Here is an 18,878-nt window from a genome sequence, read left to right on the forward strand (position 1 = left end):
ATCCCATGCCTTGCTTTGGTATTGTACAGTTTCACAAATGCACTCAAATTGTGTAACGTTTACATCCACTGTACAACGGTTTCTCTGCTTCCTCCAAAAATTTCATTAACGCTTCTGGATTTTCTGTATAATTATCATATGCTGCCTCACACATATTAGCGGTTTCAAAGTCGCATGATAATTATCAATTGGCTCTGGTTGGTACTCAATTACAATCACTCCCCCAAATTCTATAGAGGCTCCCTTATCCTATTTTGGACCCCTTTTCCAGAAGTGGCCCTGTCCTTACCTTTTTGTACGTAGATTTAAGGATGTAAATGAACCAAGGCCGCTCGTGAGTTATTCGAAGCTCGAATCGATAAAAGCTCATTTAATAATGTTCGTTAAGATAACGAACCAAGTTCAAACTTTACAATGCGGCTCGTTAGCTCATGAACATGTTCGTTGATAGGCTCATGAGTCAGTTCATAGATAAAAAAAATAGTTTTGATATTTGATTTATAGATTTTACATTTTACTTATGAAAATATAGAAAATCGATTAAAGTTATTTATTAGAATAAAATTACAAATTTAATAAGAAAATTATATTTTTCTCTAAATATATAATTTAATTTTCAATTAATTTAATAAATATTTAAATTTATATTTATTAAGTTGCTTAGGCTCGATAAAATCTCAAATAAGCTTATGAATCATGAATATATTCATTAAATAAGTTCGAGCTCAGATCGATTATAAACGAGTCAAACTAAAACATTCAATAGTTCGACTCAATCACATCCATGCCTGGATTCATAGGCACCACACATGTTTTCTTTTCAAGGTTTCGAGAGCATTCATTCAAGCTAAAGGATGCGTAAGGACACAAATTTCTAGTCCTTTGGAAAATTATATTGCTCTAAAAATCGGCCTAGGCACACTATGCGGCAACCGACCGCCTAGAAAAAGCGCTAGTCAGCTTGTTTCCTAGGAAGTGTCAGGCGATCCTAGGCGGCTTTAGGCAGGCTTTTATTTTAAAAAAAATTGGCCTTCTAATTTAAAATTAAAAATCCAATTAAAAATGAAATGTAATGTTTTATAGGTTCTAAACAAAGTCTAACAAGAAATGTGATTTGTTGGTTTGTCCTAATATATCTAACTTCATCTTCATATGCGATCTAGAGTGAGAAAACTTCACGAAGATGATTTTGCATCTGAAAAAAATGGAGGATCACAATGATAATATTGAGTTAATTTAAACAATGATTTAATATTATAAAATAAGAAATTGCATCTTATTTTTTTATTAAGTCATGTTATCTCCACCTATATCAATCAATGATTTAATAGCTTAAAATAAAAATAAAATTTAAAAAAATTTAGAGATATTAATATATAATGTCACTAAATATTATGAAAACTAATTTAAAAAACCGCTTCGGCGGCCGCCTAGGCGGCTAGGTGCTAGGCGATAGGTAGCCGCTCGTTTACCGTTTTTTAAAATACTGAAAAATTATAAATGAAATTTCAATTTTTTGGTAAATTGTTGGGGATCGATTTAGAGTTTGGGGAGGGGGTGTGAGTGAATAAACTCGTTCCTTTCTTTGATGTTTTTGCAAAGGTGCTAGAATCCTGCAGATCACAATAACTTGTGCGGAAACGATCTGATGGTTTAAGGTGAAAATAATAAAACAGTAGGCAGTTGACAGTAGTTGTTTCTGGAAGTTCGAAGATGAAATCTTCTACTTCTCCCCTTCTTCTGTTTCCAAAAGGTATCACTAAAAGACTTTGGTTTTTAGAGTACAACTCTTGTACACACCCACTTCACTAGGACTTACCCTTCGCCTACCGAAACTCTTAGTTTCACAACACAATATAATGAATATAACAAGGTTCTGGAAAAGACTTTTTTCCATATTACAAACTCTTCTCAATAAGATGTAATAAGGTGAATAGCTTGTGAAGAGATAAAGAACAGCAGCACGAGACGATCTCAGAAGATCAGATATCTGCTATAAAGTGTGTGCTGCTTTTCTGTATATTGAGCTTGAAGATAAAGAGTAATTCTTGATTGCTCAAAACAACGTTGGAATGATAGACAGATAATGTGTTCCTTGTTTATAATAATCGTTGTTTTCTATATTGGATTGATCATTTAATATATAGAAACATTGAATCCAACGTCTATAAACAAAACAGTTTCTTTGACTCTGGGTGAATCAGCTTTATCACCGAAAAAAAGTCCTGTAGAAAGCTTCAGAATAATCAATCTTTGTTTTATACCAAAAAAAGTAAAGCGTGTTAAATGTCTCCGTAAAGCATTAAATGGTGCAATTAATACTAGCACTAAGTAAGGTAACGGTAACATTAAGACTTGTAACGATCAAATGAAAGACGTTAAGTTTTGCTTCTGCTTAGGCTACATTCTGCTTCTGCTTAGGCTACATTCTGCTTCAGTTTTTGCTAACCGTTAAGTTTAGCTAAGAAATACTCGATAAGTACTACTTCTGTTTTAGCGATACGAGTGCTTCTGCTATTTATATTTTCCTCTGTTTTTACTATCATCACCTACTGGTTTTGACTCTCATCACCACAATTAAAGTAAGTCTAACATAAATAATAATTTTGCTACTGAGTTCACCATATTCAGAATAAGAAAATCTAATCGTTTGTGTAGGATTAATAGAATTTAATTAAATTGTTATATGTATAAATTATGATATTTTTATGTTGTTTAACCTTATTAAATATTTATAAAAAATTTGAAAAATAAATTTAAACCATTTTCCATTTTTTTCATGCAACTATAGTATTTTATGGTGCCCAATTGATTGTTTTTTGTCCTTTTGTTGGGGCGAACATGCTTTTTTTTTTTTTTGGTCTCCGATCTTTCCAATATGTCTATTTCTAGTGTCCAATTGATTTTTTTTGTCCTCTTGTTGGGGTAGACATGTTCCTCTTGTCGTTATTGTATTAACTTGAGTCTTTTCCAACTTGTTTATATCCTCACTCACACGATCATGAGAAACTTCACAAGGGTTACCTATCTTAGAATTGCCCCAAATCAAACATTTTTAGTTTTGGAGATCATATGTGATGAACTATTTTCATTGTATCAACACGAATCTTTCCAGTATGTTTATGTCATCACTCCTAGAATTGTCTCAAGTCAAACATTCTTTGAAGTTCTTATGTGATGAACTCTTGAAACTAAAATGTATCTTGATGATATAATATTACTAATAAACTATTTTGAACTATACAGCCTGATACTTGCACAGTCTACACTCTCATACATGCACGGTTTTGGAATCTCATCATTGTTGGACGAGGTATACCCCTATTTAATTTGTTTAACAACATTGTTTTTATTCAATTAAAACATTTATTTAAAAAGGGTCAAATAGAAATTTTTTTTATAAAAATTATTTTTTAAATGCTTTTTAATATGTGTGAACAGACAAACCTAAATCAGTGTAAATCGTCAAATTTATTTTTTGTGTAATAACTAATAAATTGATATTTTTAATTTATTAATTCATTTCTACTGATATATAAATATTATTGTTACTAAACCAAACATTTTTAACATGTTGACATTAGCACTCAACAAAAAAAAAAGAAAAAAGAAAATAAAGATCAACTTATTGAGTTAAGATAAAATTTTAGCGATGTTCCATTCAAAAGCATGGCTTTTCTGAATGTTTATCGAATAATTCCATTCACATATTCTGAATGTTTATCGAATAATATCATTAACATTGGGAAAGTTTTTCTGAATGTACCGAGGAAATTATATTTTAATAAACTGACACATTTTCGTTTTCGGTCTTTTTTGTTGTGAAAAGTAAAAATTTATGGTAAAAAGTAAAAATCTCAAACTCTCAAAATTTACCAAACTACACACTTTATAATATTTTTTCTCTCTACTCAATTGTGAATTTCTTCACAAATGGTGAGGCTATTTATAGAATTTCTTTAGAAATAATCCAAAAATAAAATACATCATTACCTACATCATCACACACTAATTTTCAATATTTACAACTCTTATTTTCAACATTCAAATATTCAATACACACATTTTAAATATTATTTTTCAACATTTAATATATTATTTTCAACACTCCCCCTTGTGATGATGATCATGATACGAAGATGTCTTCATACTGCCTCGTTAAAAACCTTACTAGGAAAAACTCATTGGGATAAAAATCATAGTAAGGGAAAAAGAGTGCAGTCACGTAAGCTTCCCCTCATGTTGACACGAACAATTCTTCACAAATTTCGTAGATTGCGCATCCCAATATTATATATGTGCTTTCTGAATATTGACGTAGGAAGTGCCTTTGTGAAGAGATCTGATGAGTTTTCACTTGATTGAATGTGACGAACATCAATACATTTATTTTTCTCTAGCTCTTTGGTGAATGCGAAGAACTTAGGAGGAATATGTTTAGTTCTGTCGCTTTTTATGTATCCCTCTTTCATTTGAGCAACACATGCAGCATTATCTTCATATAGTATCACAGGCTTCTCGTCGAATGATAATCCGCATGAGATTTGGATATGTTGGGTCATTGATTTTAACCACACACATTCACGGCTTGCTTCATATAGTGCAATAATCTCGGCATGGTTTGATGAAGTTGTTACGAGTGTTTGTTTCTGTGAACGCCAAGAAATTGCAGTGCCTCCACGAGTAAATACATATCCAGTTTGAGAACGTGCCTTGTGTGGATCAGATAAGTATCCAGCATCAGCATAACCAATTATACTTGGATTAGCATCTTTTGAATATAAAAGTCCCAAGTCTGTCGTTCCTCGTAGTTAACGGAATATATGTTTAATTCCGTTCCAGTGTCTCTTTGTTGGATATGTGCTAAATCTTGCCAACAAATTTACGGCAAAAGATATATCAGGCCTTGTACAATTTGTAAGATACATAAGGGCACCGATAGCACTTAGATATGGTACTTCTGGACCAAGAATATCTTCATCATCTTCACATGGACGGAATGGATCATTTTCTATGTTTAATTATCTAACAACCATTGGAGTACTTAAAGGATTTAATTTATCCATATTAAACGTTTAAAGATCTTTTCTGTATAATTTGTCTGGTGAACAAATATTCCACATTTTTTTTGTTCAATTTGTAAACCCAGACAATACTTGGTTTTTCCAAGATCCTTCATTTCAAATTCTTCCTTCAAGTATGACACAACTTCTTGAATTTCCTTATTTGTTCCAATGATGTTTAAATCATCAACATATACAGCAATAATTACGCATCCGGATGTTGTTTTCTTAATGAAAACACAAGGGCATATTGAATTATTTACATATCTCTTTTCATCAAGTGATCACTTAGCCGATTATATCACATTCGGCCGGATTGCTTTAACCCATATAACGATCTTTGTAATTTCACATAATAACATTCTCTGGGTTTTGAACTTTGTGCTTCATGCATCTTAAATCCTTCAGGGATTTTCATATATATATTACTATCGAGTGATCCATTTAAGTAAGCTGTAACAACATCCATAAGACGCATTTCTAAATTTTCAGATACCGCCAAGCTAATCAAATACCGAAACGTAATTGCATCCATCACGGGAGAATACGTTTCTTCATAATCAATTCCAGACCTTTGAGAAAAACCTTGTGCAACAAGTTGAGCTTTATATCTTACTATTTCATTTTTCTCATTTCGCTTTCGAATAAAAACTCATTTGTATCCAACAGGTTTTACACCTTCAGGTGTAAGGACTATAGGTCCAAAAACATTACGTTTATTTAACGAATCCAATTCAACCTGGATGGCTTCTTTCCATTTTATCCAATCATGCCGATTTTTTACATTCACCAAAAGATTTTGGTTCGTAATCTTCATTATCATTTATGATGTCGATTGCCACATTATAAAAAAATATATCATCAATTTCTTCTATATCTTTTCGGTTCCATATTTTTCCAGTATTAATATAATTGATAGAGATTTCATGATTCTCGTCAGTTTGTGGTTCTGACAGAACATTTTTCATCATCATGTGTTTCTTCAGGAACATCATTCTCTATTTTGTGATCATCAAGTGTTTCTTCAGGAACATCATTCTTTATTTTGTGATCATCGTGTTTCTCTATGAATTTTTTTTCGAGGATTTTTATCCTTGGAACCGACTGGCCTTCCACGCTTCAGGCGTTTAATGACATCATGAGTATTTTCAATTTGTTTCTTCGGAATTTCAATTCGAGCAGGGGCATTTGCAGCATGTATATATGATTTAGTTACCCCTTTTGTGTCTGCAAATGCATCTGGTATTTGATTTGCTATTCTTTGCAAGTGCAAAATTTGCTGTACATCTTTTTCACATTGTTTTGTTCTTGGATCCAGATGTAACAATGATGATACATACCATGTAATTTCCTTTTCGGTATGTTTTTGTTCTCCCCCTAACATTGGGAAGATTTCCTCATTAAAATGACAATCAGCAAAACGTGCTGTGAACACATCGCCTGTCTGAGGTTCAAGATATCGAATGATTGATGGACTATCATAACCGATATAAATTCCAACCTTTCTCTGAGGTCCCATTTTCTTTCGTTGCGGTGGTGAAATAGGCACATAAACCATACATCCAAAAATTCTCAGATGAGAAATGTCTGGTTCTTTACCAAATGCAAGCTGCAATGGGGAGTATTTATGATATGCACTTGGTCTGATGCGAATTAATGAAGCAGCATGTAAAATTGCATGTCCCCATATAGAAATAGGGAGCTTTGTTTTCATAATCATTGGTCTAGCAATCATTTGCAGACGTTTAATCAATGATTCAGCCAATCCATTCTGTGTATGTACATGAGCAACAGGATGCTCAACAATGATTCCCATAGACATACAATAATCATTGAAAGTCTGGGAAGTAAATTCACCAGCATTATCAAGTCTAATTTTCTAGATTGTATAATCGGAAAATTGATTCCTCAATTTTATTATTTGAGCAAGTAATCTTGCATATGCAACATTTCGAGTTGACAATAAACATACATGTGACCATCTGCTGGAGGCATCAATTAATACCATAAAGTATCTGAATGGTCCACATGGTTGATGGATTGGTCCACAAATATCACCCTGAATACGTTCAAGAAACATTGGTGATTCAGTTTGGATTTTGGCTGGCGATGGTCTTATAATAAGTTTTCCAAGAGAACATGCTTTACATTGAAACTTATTATTCTGAAAGATCTTCTGGTCTTTCAGTGGATGACCATGTGTATTTTCTATAATTCTTCGCTTCATTGTTGAACCAGGATGTCCTAATCGATCATGCCAATTGGTTAATATTGAAGAATTATCTACCACCAGGTTTGATTCAATGGGACTTATATGTGTATAATGCAATCCAGTAGGGAGCATTGGTAGTTTTTCAATCACATATTTCTTTCCTGATTTATATGTGATAAGACACATATATTTCTCATTCCCTTCATTCATTGTTTGAGTATCATACCCATGGGAATATATATCATTAAAACTCAACAAATTTCTTTTCGATTGTGGTGAATATAAAGCATCATTGATCAAAAATTTTGTACCATTAGGTAACAAAAATTGTGCTTTACCACATCCTTCAATCAAGTCTACAGGACCTGATATTGTATTCACCGTTGTTTTTGTTGGTTTTAGTTCCAAGAAATATCTTTTATCTCGGAGGATAGTGTGCGTTGTACCACTATCGGGTATGCAAACTTCAGCTTTACTCATAGCATTTTCCATATTTGAACTTCAAAAAAAAAATATGCAATGAAATAAGATTACTGACAATACATATGTAAATATAACACATATCATAATTGTACAATAAAACATTATTATATGAATACATGAAAATAAATTATTGTACATTTATATTCTACCATTATATTGTTCATTTTCAGAGAAATCATTGAGAAAATCTGTAGCATCAATATTGTTTATTTCTATCCCACCAACATATTGATCATTTCCAGAGAAATCATTCATAAAATCAGCAGCATCAAAATGAGTTGAATTACTCAAACTGGTCACTTCGTTCAGTGAAGTTGGTCTCTTTTTCTTTCCCCTTTATCGATTCTTTATAGAGCTTGCAAAGGTGCTCATGGGCTCGACAAATACGAGATCAATGTCCTGGAGTGCCGCATCTGAAACAAGAACTTTCAAATTTTTTCGAGTGATTTTCATTAACACTCATGTTCTCATGATGCCTTTTCTGTGGATGGTTCGTGACGCCCTTTTGAGATGAGTTATAAAAATAGCTATCTCTATTGTTTTCAAAACCACGGCCTCGACCACGACCACGGCCAATTCCACGTTCACGACCACGACCACGTCCTCGACCTCGACCAAAACCTTGTCTTTGAATTTGATTTTGGTTTCCAGGTTTAAATTCATTTTTACTCAGTGCATTTACTTCTGGAAATGCTGTTGATCCAGTGGGTCGGGACTGATGATTTCTCATTAATAGCTCATTGTTCTTTTCCGCCACAAGAAGACAGGCGATGAGTTCAGAATATCTCGCAAATCCACGCACTCTATATTGTTGCTGTAAAGTTATATTTGATGCGTGAAACGTGGAAAATGTTTTTTCAAGCATTTCCGATTCTGTAACCTCATGTCCACAAAATTTTAGCTGCGAGATTATTCGATACATCGCTGAATTATAATCACTGACTTTCTTAAAATCTTGGAATCTTAACATATTCCATTCATTACGGGCGGTCGGAAATATAACTTCCTTTATATGTTCAAATCTTTCTTTCAATCCTTTCCACAGAGCCATGAGATCTTTTTCGATAAGATATTCACATTTTAAACCTTCATCGAGATGTCGACGCAAAAATATTATAGCTTTTGCTTTTTCTTGTGATGAAGATATACCATTTTCTTTAATGGTCTCGCTTAGACCCAATGACTCAATATGCATTTCTACATCGAGAGTCCATGGCATATAATTTTTTCCCGTGATGTCGAGCGCAACAAATTCGAGCTTTGTCAAATTTGACATGGTGGTACTAAAAAAAATTACGATTCATTTTATTAGTTAATGAATATTGCAATACAAAGTAATGGATAAACAACAAATACAAGCATTCGTAAAAATAAGAAAACACACGAGGAGGATATTCTCCAATAAATACAAGACTCGTGAGTATGATAACCAAAATAATTAAAAATAACCTTGAGAAAGCCATCTTCTTTTTTCTTCGAAAAATTTGATAAAGAATAATTTTTAGAGAAGAAGAGAAAGTTGGAGTGATTGAATATGTTTGTGAGATCATATTTATAGGGCAAAAACTAGCCGTTTTGTTACCATTTATGACCGTTGGTGTACAAAAAATAAAAGTATGTATTTGTATAATTTTATGGTAATAATATTATGTATATAATATTAGTCATGTTTAAATAATTATGTATATCATATCATATTATTATAATGATGTGTCATAAGTTATTTTGTTTAAAAACCTTATAGGCTTTTATACTTGTCGTATCCCTTACCGGGAGTGTGGGATGTCGTCTTAACATTCTCCCAGGATTTATAACAAGTTTTTGAAAAATTTATTTTTATTATTTCTAATAATAACATTATATTATATATTAAATATATACACAATAAATAAAAAACAGTAAAATAAATATTATTACTTTTGTTACATTTTTCTTCTGTTTTGGAGCTTGGAAAAATATGGAGAACTTTCAGAGCTTCGTGCTGATAACGTGTTGTGAAAAGGTAAAAATTTATGGTAAAAAGTAAAAATCTCAAACTCTCAAAATTTACCAAACTACACACTTTATAATATTTTTCTCTCTACTCAATTGTGAATTTCTTCACAAATGGTGAGGCTATTTATAGAATTTCTTTACAAATAATCTAAAAATAAAATACATCATTACCTACATCATCACACACTAATTTTCAATATTTACAACTTTTATTTTCAACGTTCAAATATTCAACGTTCAAATATTCAATACACACATTTTAAATATTATTTTTCAACATTTAATATATTATTTTCAACATTTTTGTCTATAAATTTTTCATTTTTAGTTTTTTTCCACCAAAGTAATGACAAGGCATCCCACGTGTCAAATAGAACTGTAAATTATTTAATCAAACATTCTCACTTATATTATTAAAATATACATCATTGTTTACAGTCTACACACCACACGATATTAACACTATCATACACAAAACATTCAGACAAGAGTCCCACCCTTGACATACTCGGTGTAAGCCAAAGCTATCAATCCTACCATTGCAAGCCTTCCATTCCAAAGCTCTGCATCAGATGTCATCAATCCCCGCGATTTCGAATCCGCGCTCACTCCTTTAAACAACGGCACAAGTGATGCCACGGATAGCAAAACAGTCGTCCCGAGAAACCACGGGATCCCTCCGTTTTGTATTTGCGAGAAGATATCCTGTCCTCTGGTTAATTCTACTGCGATGGCTGACACGAATCCGATCATGGCTAGACGACCGTTGATCCTCTCCGGGCCAGGCCCGTCAAAGGCCATTATGTTTGTAATCTTGGTGCTTTCCTGCATGCACGTAGATTGAGCTCACATGTGAATATATGAATAATGAATGTATTATGTATCGTATTAATTGTAACAACAAGAAATATTGTTTGGATTTGAATTAACCTCGGGTTGCGGCGGTGCAGGAGGTGTTGAAAACAACTTAGGAGGAATTGGAACTGCTGCTTTTTCTTTCTCTCCAGTGACATCATCACCATCCTGTTGAATCAAGAATTAATAAACTCCAATATTATTAATTAATATATATTATTTACTTAAAAAATGTACATCATAAACTTTGCATAAGTAGTACTATAAGATCTGCGGATCACTTTTTTTGTTATTTAACCACAATCATTCAATAGTTTCACATTATATATATACCTCAGCCATGCTTCGAATTCTGAACTTTAAATCCCTCTTAAAAAGTGACGCGCTCTTCAAAGGTACAAACTGGTTCAAACCAACTGTTCTTGAATTAAAACCAGCTCCACAGATCATTTGCATCCCCGTTGCTGCAGCTGCCATATTGTGTATTTAGTCTGAAAGAAAACTGAGAATTTTTCTACTTATTTTAATAATCAAAATAAGTTGTTTTGGTACAAAAGTCGTATCTGGTTTGAATATGGGAGTGTGTTGGGATTGTGGGTTTATTTATAGATGCAATATCCGAGCTTTTTGTGCGGAGAAATTGTGGGTATTTCTTGTTCCACGTAAAATTGTTATTATTCGCACAACACCGTATGAATATGAACTCATAGGCACCGCACAGGTTTCATTTCAGGATGTGTACGGCTATAAAATTCTAGTTGGGTCGGTGTATGAAATTATGTACGTAGATATAATTATTTCACACAAAATTCAAACTATGTGTAACCTTTCTCTGTAATAACATAATAAAATAATGGTGTCAAAATTAAAATGAGGATGTTGAGATCCAAAGGTCGTTATGAGGATTTTGGAATATGTTATGTTATGTGAGGCATTTTTATTTTGAGTCTATTTTTCGTCAAAGTCTTAATATTTTTTCAGACATATCGATTAGATGGGAAAATAATATTTTTATCAACTGAGTTGTCTCATTTTGTGTTTAATAATTGGTCCATTAAGTATTCAAAGTTTAGTTTTAGCACGTAGTAAATTTGATTAGTTTTTTCTCTTAATCCTATTTTATCGAAGTGTTGTTATGGCATCAGAATTATTGATGTAACACTGAAATTTTTTACTTGTCTAGTGTCACATCAGCAATTTATAGGAAAATAGTTGTAAATTAAATTTATTGCACCAAAATCTAATTTTGACGAGTTAATGGACTAAAATACGAAATTAAATGAGTTACCATACTAAAAGGTTATCTTTCCATCATCAGATCCATTGTGATAATGACAAATCTCATTATACTAATAAAAGTTAATTACAAATTTAACTTTAGTTACTAAATAGTTCTTTATTAAATTTCTGTAATGTGTATCCTATATTGTCCTTGTCTGATGACTAGTATAATTTCATTGATTATTTCGCATGTTCAATGATGTCATAGGTAGATAATTGCTGAAGTAGACGAACATGAAGTAATAGGGTACCATTTTTCTATGCATTCTAACCGTAGTCGTATCCAAGAAATTAGCGAAGTCTTTGGCCGGTTCAATGAAGGAAAACCGGTCCGGAATTAGACCGATACCAAAGTAAAACAACGTATTTTATTTCATCGATTTCTTAAAGTGCAACAATAATAGCTCATATATAACTTCATAGTTTACAATGATTGACGCAGTAAATGTTTTGTGTAATTTCACAGGTTTTGTATTTTGGTGAAGTAATTGATGCGAATGACTTCGTTGTTATGAAACTATGATGAAGTAAATATATTTTATACCTTCGCCATAGTTGTTATTTGTTGAAATATTTGGTATTTTGTTACTTCACAATTTACATTTATTGACGAAGTAGTCAATTTAAAAGACTGCATTTTTTTTTGTATTATAATGAAGTATTTAATAAAGAACGACTTCACAATTATTGAGTTGTGGTGAAGTAAATTCTTTCTTTGACTTCGACAAAATTTTAATATGACGAATTATTTTGTTTTTTATTACTTCATCATTTAGTTTATTGTTGAATTAAATAATCATATTTTATTGCAACACAATTTTAATTTAACGAAGTAATTCTTGATCATCACCGCACTAATTTAATAAAGTAGTGAAGTAAAAACATATTTTTCACTTTATAAAAATAATTTAAGTAATATACAATAATACCACCATACACACACACATATAACTTAAAATATTCATTTGATTCATAAATTATCCATCTAAAAATGATGAAAATCCACGAATCCACAAGTTTATCTACCAATCCACGAGTATATATCCACAAATACACCAGTATTATCCAAAAATATATACAAAAAGCCAAATGTGTATATCCACAAGTATATCCTAACATGCACAATGACAAACCAAAGATTTAGCACAACGCACAGGATCTATTTAAGCACCTACATAAGAGTAGACGAATTCGCTCCATTCACTTCTTGCTTCATCATATTGAGATTGGTTGCACTATTTGTAACGCCCCAGATTCGAATACTGTCCTCACTGTACCAAGACGAGTCTTTACAGCGTGCTTATGTCCTCACTCACACGCACCATAGAAAACTTCCCAGGGGTCACCCATCCCAAAATTGCCTCAAGTCAAGCATGCTTAACTTTGGAGTTATTATGTGATGAGCTACCGAAAAAAAGATACACATTCTTGATATGAGTAGTACCAATCAAATCTTTTAAGCCCTCCTCAACTGCACAGTCTCATACCTGAACAGTTTCGGAATCCCTCTCCTTCCGATGTAAGATCGGTTCATTCATGTTCCTTCCGCCTAGAAGCCTGTCAGGAGCCGCTCATTGTCCGTGCAACCTCATAGCACCGGCGATCACCCCCCGCCCTCTTCGGCCCTAGGCCTCACATGCCCACCAGCTTCCGCTTGGTTCATCCTCGAACCACACCGTACTAGGAGAGGTCGGCTCTGATACCAACTGTAACTGTGATTAGGGCTGGCAAAAATCAGAAAATTTCCGACCCTTCCCGACTTTCGACCCGGGCCCGACCCGAAATTTTCCCAACCCGAATGGTCGGGATTTTTCCCCACCCGCTCAGAATCGGGAAAGGGATCGGGAATATAGGATATACCCGACGGGATTCCCAACCCGACCCGAATATATTAATAAATTTAAAGATTTAATTTTATTTGAAAAATAGACTAAAATACTAATTTTATTTATTGAATTAAAATATATTTTTTAAAATTTAATAAATTTAATCTATACATAATATTTATACTTATTTGGGTTATTTATATATATTTAAGATTTTATTAACTTATATGTATATATTCTTAAATTAGTTAGTCATATTAGTAGTTAGAGAACAAATGGAAAACGAAAAGAAATTTAAAAAAAAATCAAGAATAGTATAGAATGTATCTTTGTCCACCCATCATTTGCTTTTAAGATATATGAAAAATATTGTTTCGCTTAGGTATATTTTAGTAATTTACTTCAAATACAATCATAATACTATATTTTAGTAATTTACTTCAAATACAATCATAATACTAAAACGTTTTAGTAATTTTATATTTATATTAGGTATATTTTACAATGACAAGCTACATTTGATTTTATCCGTCAAAAAAAAAAGACATAAATGAATCTTATTAATTTGATTTGATTAAAAAAATATTAAATTTTATACTTAAAATATATATTTTTATAAATATAAATCGGATCAAAATCTAGGTCATATTAAAAAGTGCAAATATTTAAAACATTCTTCAAATTTAATTTCTCATATCTAACAACAATAATAATAAAATGAAATGATGAAAATAAAAAATGAACAGAATGAATGACTCACTATTTTAATTTTCCATTAATGATTTATCTTAATTTCAATGTTAATGTGAAACTAGTAATATTTAAAATTGTAACTCATTTTTAAATTCATTTCAATCATGATATTAATTTCTCCTATTAAATAATGATTAAGATATTATTCTTGCACTAAAGAAAGTGAGAATTTTAAAATTATATCTTAATTCACCTCCTTCTAAATTACAGGAAAAATTATATTATCTCTTGGGAAATTAAAATATATATTGGTTATGTTTTTCAAATCTATCTTTATTTTTATGTCAAATTATCCGAATAGATAATTGATTTCCCATGTGTTAAAATTATTGATTAGTCTTCAAATTAATCTCTAAAGCCTAATTACTACTTATTCATAAATTACCGTGACCTACCAAATTCCTAATCCCTCCCACAACCCACGTTTTAGGCACATTTTTATACATTCAATATTAAATAAATTACAATCTTCATTCTTTCTTCTTAGCTTATAAAGAAAGCATGTTTACAAATTGGTTTCTTTCTATTTAATATGAAATTATTATTATTTAAAAGTTGTAACTCATTTTCATAAATTCCTTTCAATGTGATAATAACTTCTCCTAATTAAATTATCAACCTTTCATGTCACTTTTGTGTATTATATAAATCCTCCCAACCCATTTTCATTTTTCTTACAAAGAGAGTGGAGAGATAAGCCATAAACCCTATATTTTATCACCATCAAATTTACCAAGTACTATTCCAAATCATTTCATTTTGTCAAATTGCCACCCCCAACTTATTCCTTTCCATACTAGTATCTTCTCATTCTTTTTATTAAATTAGAGTAGTGACATAAGGATTGAAGGACACTGAAAATAATCGTCTTTTATGTGGATACATCGGGTATTTTGTACTTGAGGATATTTAAGGAATTCTTTTATGAAATATAATTCTTAGGTTATGACATGAAGTTGATGATAGAAGATGATCAATAATAGTTTCCACTATATCAAGCTGAGATCGAGGTAAGTGGGCTTTTGCTATGTATTTCTTTGTAACTTAAACTTTGTATAAGTATTTCATGACATGCGTGTATGTGTGTCAAATCATTTTCGAAAAATGCTATTATATATTTTATAAAATCTCGATCGATGAACGATATGTTCCTTCTATTTCTGATGTTCTTTGATTCCGCTGAATTCATTCAAAAATCCTGATAAGTGTTGTTTGATACATCTGATTCTGTGTTGCACTGTTATGATTCGAGTGGGATATAGAACGACGATTGTAAATTCTATATGGCCCCCCATCAGTGGGTATAAAATTGTGTTATGGCCCCATCAGTGGGTATAAAATTGTGTTCTGTATGGCCCCCATCAGTGGGTATAAAACTGTGTTTTGGCCTCACCCCTTAGAGGACTAACATATGGGGGATAATTTGACCATGGAAAACGAGATGATTAACAGTGTTTTCGTTTGTTCTGATTTGTTCTGTTCTAAACTGTCTGATAATCTCTGTTTCGCATTAAGATTCCGATTCTGATCTGATATGATATACTACGTTTTGAAAATCAGTTTGCAATATGGGTTTTAAATTATATTTATATGTACTTGTGGTAATCGATCATCCCCCACTTGCTGAGTGTTTTCCAAAACACTCACCCATTATTTCCCTCCTCAGATAAGAATGAAAAGGAACTTGAAAAGGAAGAGCATACATAATCTTGGGCTGATGAAAAAGGAGACATTTAGAAGTGCTACTATTATTTGATTTTTGTTGTCTCTATGATGATAAGTTTTAGCTTCCGCTGATGTATTTGGTTATGTTTTGTACTTTGGGATGTAAGAACAAATTTCGTCATGAAATAATAAACTGGTTTTTGGTTAAATTTTATACTATGAGGTTTGTTGTTTTTGAATTTTATTTGAAAACAACGCCGATGCCGCTCTCCCAGGTTCGGAGCGTGACAATAACGCCCCAGATTCGACGATTGTCCTCACTATACAAAGACGAGTCTTTCCAGCGTGCTTATGTCCTCACTCACACGTACCCTAGGAAACTTCCCAGAGGGTCACCCATCCCAAAATTGCCCCAAGTCAAGCACACTTAACTTTGGAGTTCTTAAGTGATGAGCTACCGAAAAGAAGATGCACATTCTTGATATGAGTAGTACCATTCAAATCTTTTAAGCCCTCCTCAACTGTACAGTCTCATACCTGAACAGTTTCTCAATCCCTCTCCTTCCGATGTAAGATCGGTTCATTCATGTTCCCTCCGCCTAGAAGCCTCCCAGGAGTCCGCTCATTGTCCGAGCAACCTCATAGCACCGGTGATGACCCCCCGCTCTCTTCGGCCTCGGGCCTCACACTATTGGTTCTTGATTGATCATGCAGACTGAAATGTAAAAAGTAAGTACAAGATGCATTAGATTAATTAATAAGATCATTCATCCAAAAAAATGACAATATCTACAAATCCACAAAAATTTATTGTTTATTCTCCGGTCCAGAGGGTACCTAGCAGAAATCTTCGGGTTTGAATTTAAGCTATTTATAGTTGATAAGATTCAAAGTAAAATATAAGGACAATAAAATCAAAATTTAAGTAGTGTACAAATGAAATAACTTTTACGACAGTGGGGATTTAAATGTTCTGCAAATGGTTATGCCATATTTAGAGGACAGTGTCATTTCCATGTGAACATTCTTACAAGGAGAAGTCAAAAGGTAAGAGAGGGGACGGCTACAGCTAAAGCATTTAAATGTAAAAAAACAAAGTTAATATCGAAAGTGACAAATTCTGTAAATTTATTTTTGCTCACTTTTCTGCAATATGAAACAATTCCTTAACCCTAATCAACAGTAGACCCGATCACTCACTAATCATATATCATAAACACCACTGTCACAAATAAAGACCAAATCATATGCATATAAACAACAAAACTAGGCATATCATAAACAACAAAATAAAGGGCAAAACAACATATCAATTATCATAATATACATATTACCATATGCATATATATCCCAATGGAAACAAATTATCCCAACCATTAATTTTAATAGCATAAATTCCCGAATTAATAATTATATAGATTTCATGTGCACATATCTCAATGGCAGCAGTTTATCTCAATAAGAAACTAGAGCATATCATAAAGAAGAAACTTATCATCCTCTCCAACTGTAGATTTTCAGATTCAACTATCTCTTTCATGTACCTCATCACACAATATCCACATTCAACAAACCATTTTGTTTTAGATTACCCTATATATAATGAAATTGAAAAGTTAATGCAATAATCACATTCCAAATAATAAGAACAATTCATTCATGTCTTCATACATAAGCACAACTCATATTGGCGATTGTTTAGAACACGATATTTGAGAAATACCCTTCCAGGAATTGTATATTTTAACCTCACTTCATTTTAAAAAGTAAAAAAAATTTTTTTTTTCATATTTATAAGTGAATGCATTCAAAATCTACTACTTATTTGGTCATTATAGTTTTCCATGCATCGTCTCGGTTTCTGTTAGCCGTACAGTCCAATAAATATATCATAATTTTATCTTCTTTGATGATAGTCAAGATCCAATGGTACCTGCAAAAATGAAAATATGACATTGACTAGTATGTAGTAGAAGTCATTAAATAACTAAACTCTTACCCAGTGTTGTATGGGATAAGGCAGATGATGTCTCTACACACTGCTTCCAACTGGTCAATAATATGTCGTGATAAGTCACGACCATCTTTACCAATTGGGCATGTAGGTATGCTTTCGGGATCCACAAATGAAATATAATCAGCCATGTCTTCTTCTCTCAAATATTTGTAGAGGTGACTGCACTCAAATATTACATAACTTGGTTATAAATGTTTCAAAGTATAGACAAGTTCCACATAAAATAATAAATATGCAAAAAACACAATAAGTTAGATATAACATACCCATGTAAATCAAAATTTGTCTGGCGTCTATCTCTCTCATCTCCATAAAACGTAAGATATCTTCTTTTAGAAATCATATGTTTTTAGGACGTCCAAACATAGCGCCCTCAAACTCTAAGTATATGGTCTCCAATTCATTCATCAATCTAACAGCATGCGAGTAGATATACTTGCATGCCATGAGTAATGTTTTTTCAATAACCTTGAATATCCTTGAACTTGTCAGCTGACCAGGAACATCCGAAAGAGCAAATAGTTGAGGTTTCCCCTTCTTCTACAATTTAGAATTTTCATACAATTATTCTAAACTAAACCATTGTCCAAGCAACATAAATGCCAATTGCAAACACAAAATCAAGATAAAACTTAAAGTATTTGTGTCTTTAGATAAATTATCCATAATAATAATAATAACAAAAATATAAACGTGACATAAATAATAACAATAAGACAAATATATAT

At 32.1% G+C, this 18,878-nt stretch overlaps 1 protein-coding gene and 1 long non-coding RNA gene across 2 annotated transcripts in view; both read right to left on the reverse strand.

Moving 5' to 3' along the window:
- Positions 1-18,241, reverse strand: part of LOC142545034 (uncharacterized) — a 48,644-nt gene extending 30,403 nt beyond the window's left edge. Inside the window, exon 1 of the long non-coding RNA XR_012820203.1 lies at positions 18,133-18,241. This is a non-coding gene — a long non-coding RNA (uncharacterized LOC142545034). The remainder of the gene's footprint in view (positions 1-18,132) is intronic.
- Positions 10,179-11,185, reverse strand: LOC142545033 (early light-induced protein 1, chloroplastic-like). The gene is made up of 3 exons (XM_075652018.1): positions 10,942-11,185; positions 10,684-10,776; positions 10,179-10,578 (listed from the first exon to the last, which is right to left on the reverse strand). Exons 1-3 carry the CDS (start codon positions 11,083-11,085, stop codon positions 10,234-10,236), a joined length of 582 nt encoding a protein of 193 aa, XP_075508133.1. The 5' UTR covers positions 11,086-11,185; the 3' UTR covers positions 10,179-10,233.
- Positions 18,242-18,878: the final 637 nt, after the last annotated feature.

This window comes from Primulina tabacum, chromosome 5 (assembly GCF_025594145.1).
Source record: "Primulina tabacum isolate GXHZ01 chromosome 5, ASM2559414v2, whole genome shotgun sequence".
Lineage (NCBI taxonomy): Eukaryota > Viridiplantae > Streptophyta > Magnoliopsida > Lamiales > Gesneriaceae > Primulina > Primulina tabacum.

Excerpts from the sequence above, each read along its gene's own strand:
- LOC142545033 (XM_075652018.1), bottom strand. The coding sequence starts at position 11,085 with ATGGCAGCTGCAGCAACGGGGATGCAAATGATCTGTGGAGCTGGTTTT. Across the intron at positions 10,777-10,941 it reads GAATTCGAAGCATGGCTGAG|GATGGTGATGATGTCACTGG; the intron begins GTATATATATAA and ends TTGATTCAACAG. Across the intron at positions 10,579-10,683 it reads CTGCACCGCCGCAACCCGAG|GAAAGCACCAAGATTACAAA; the intron begins GTTAATTCAAAT and ends ACGTGCATGCAG.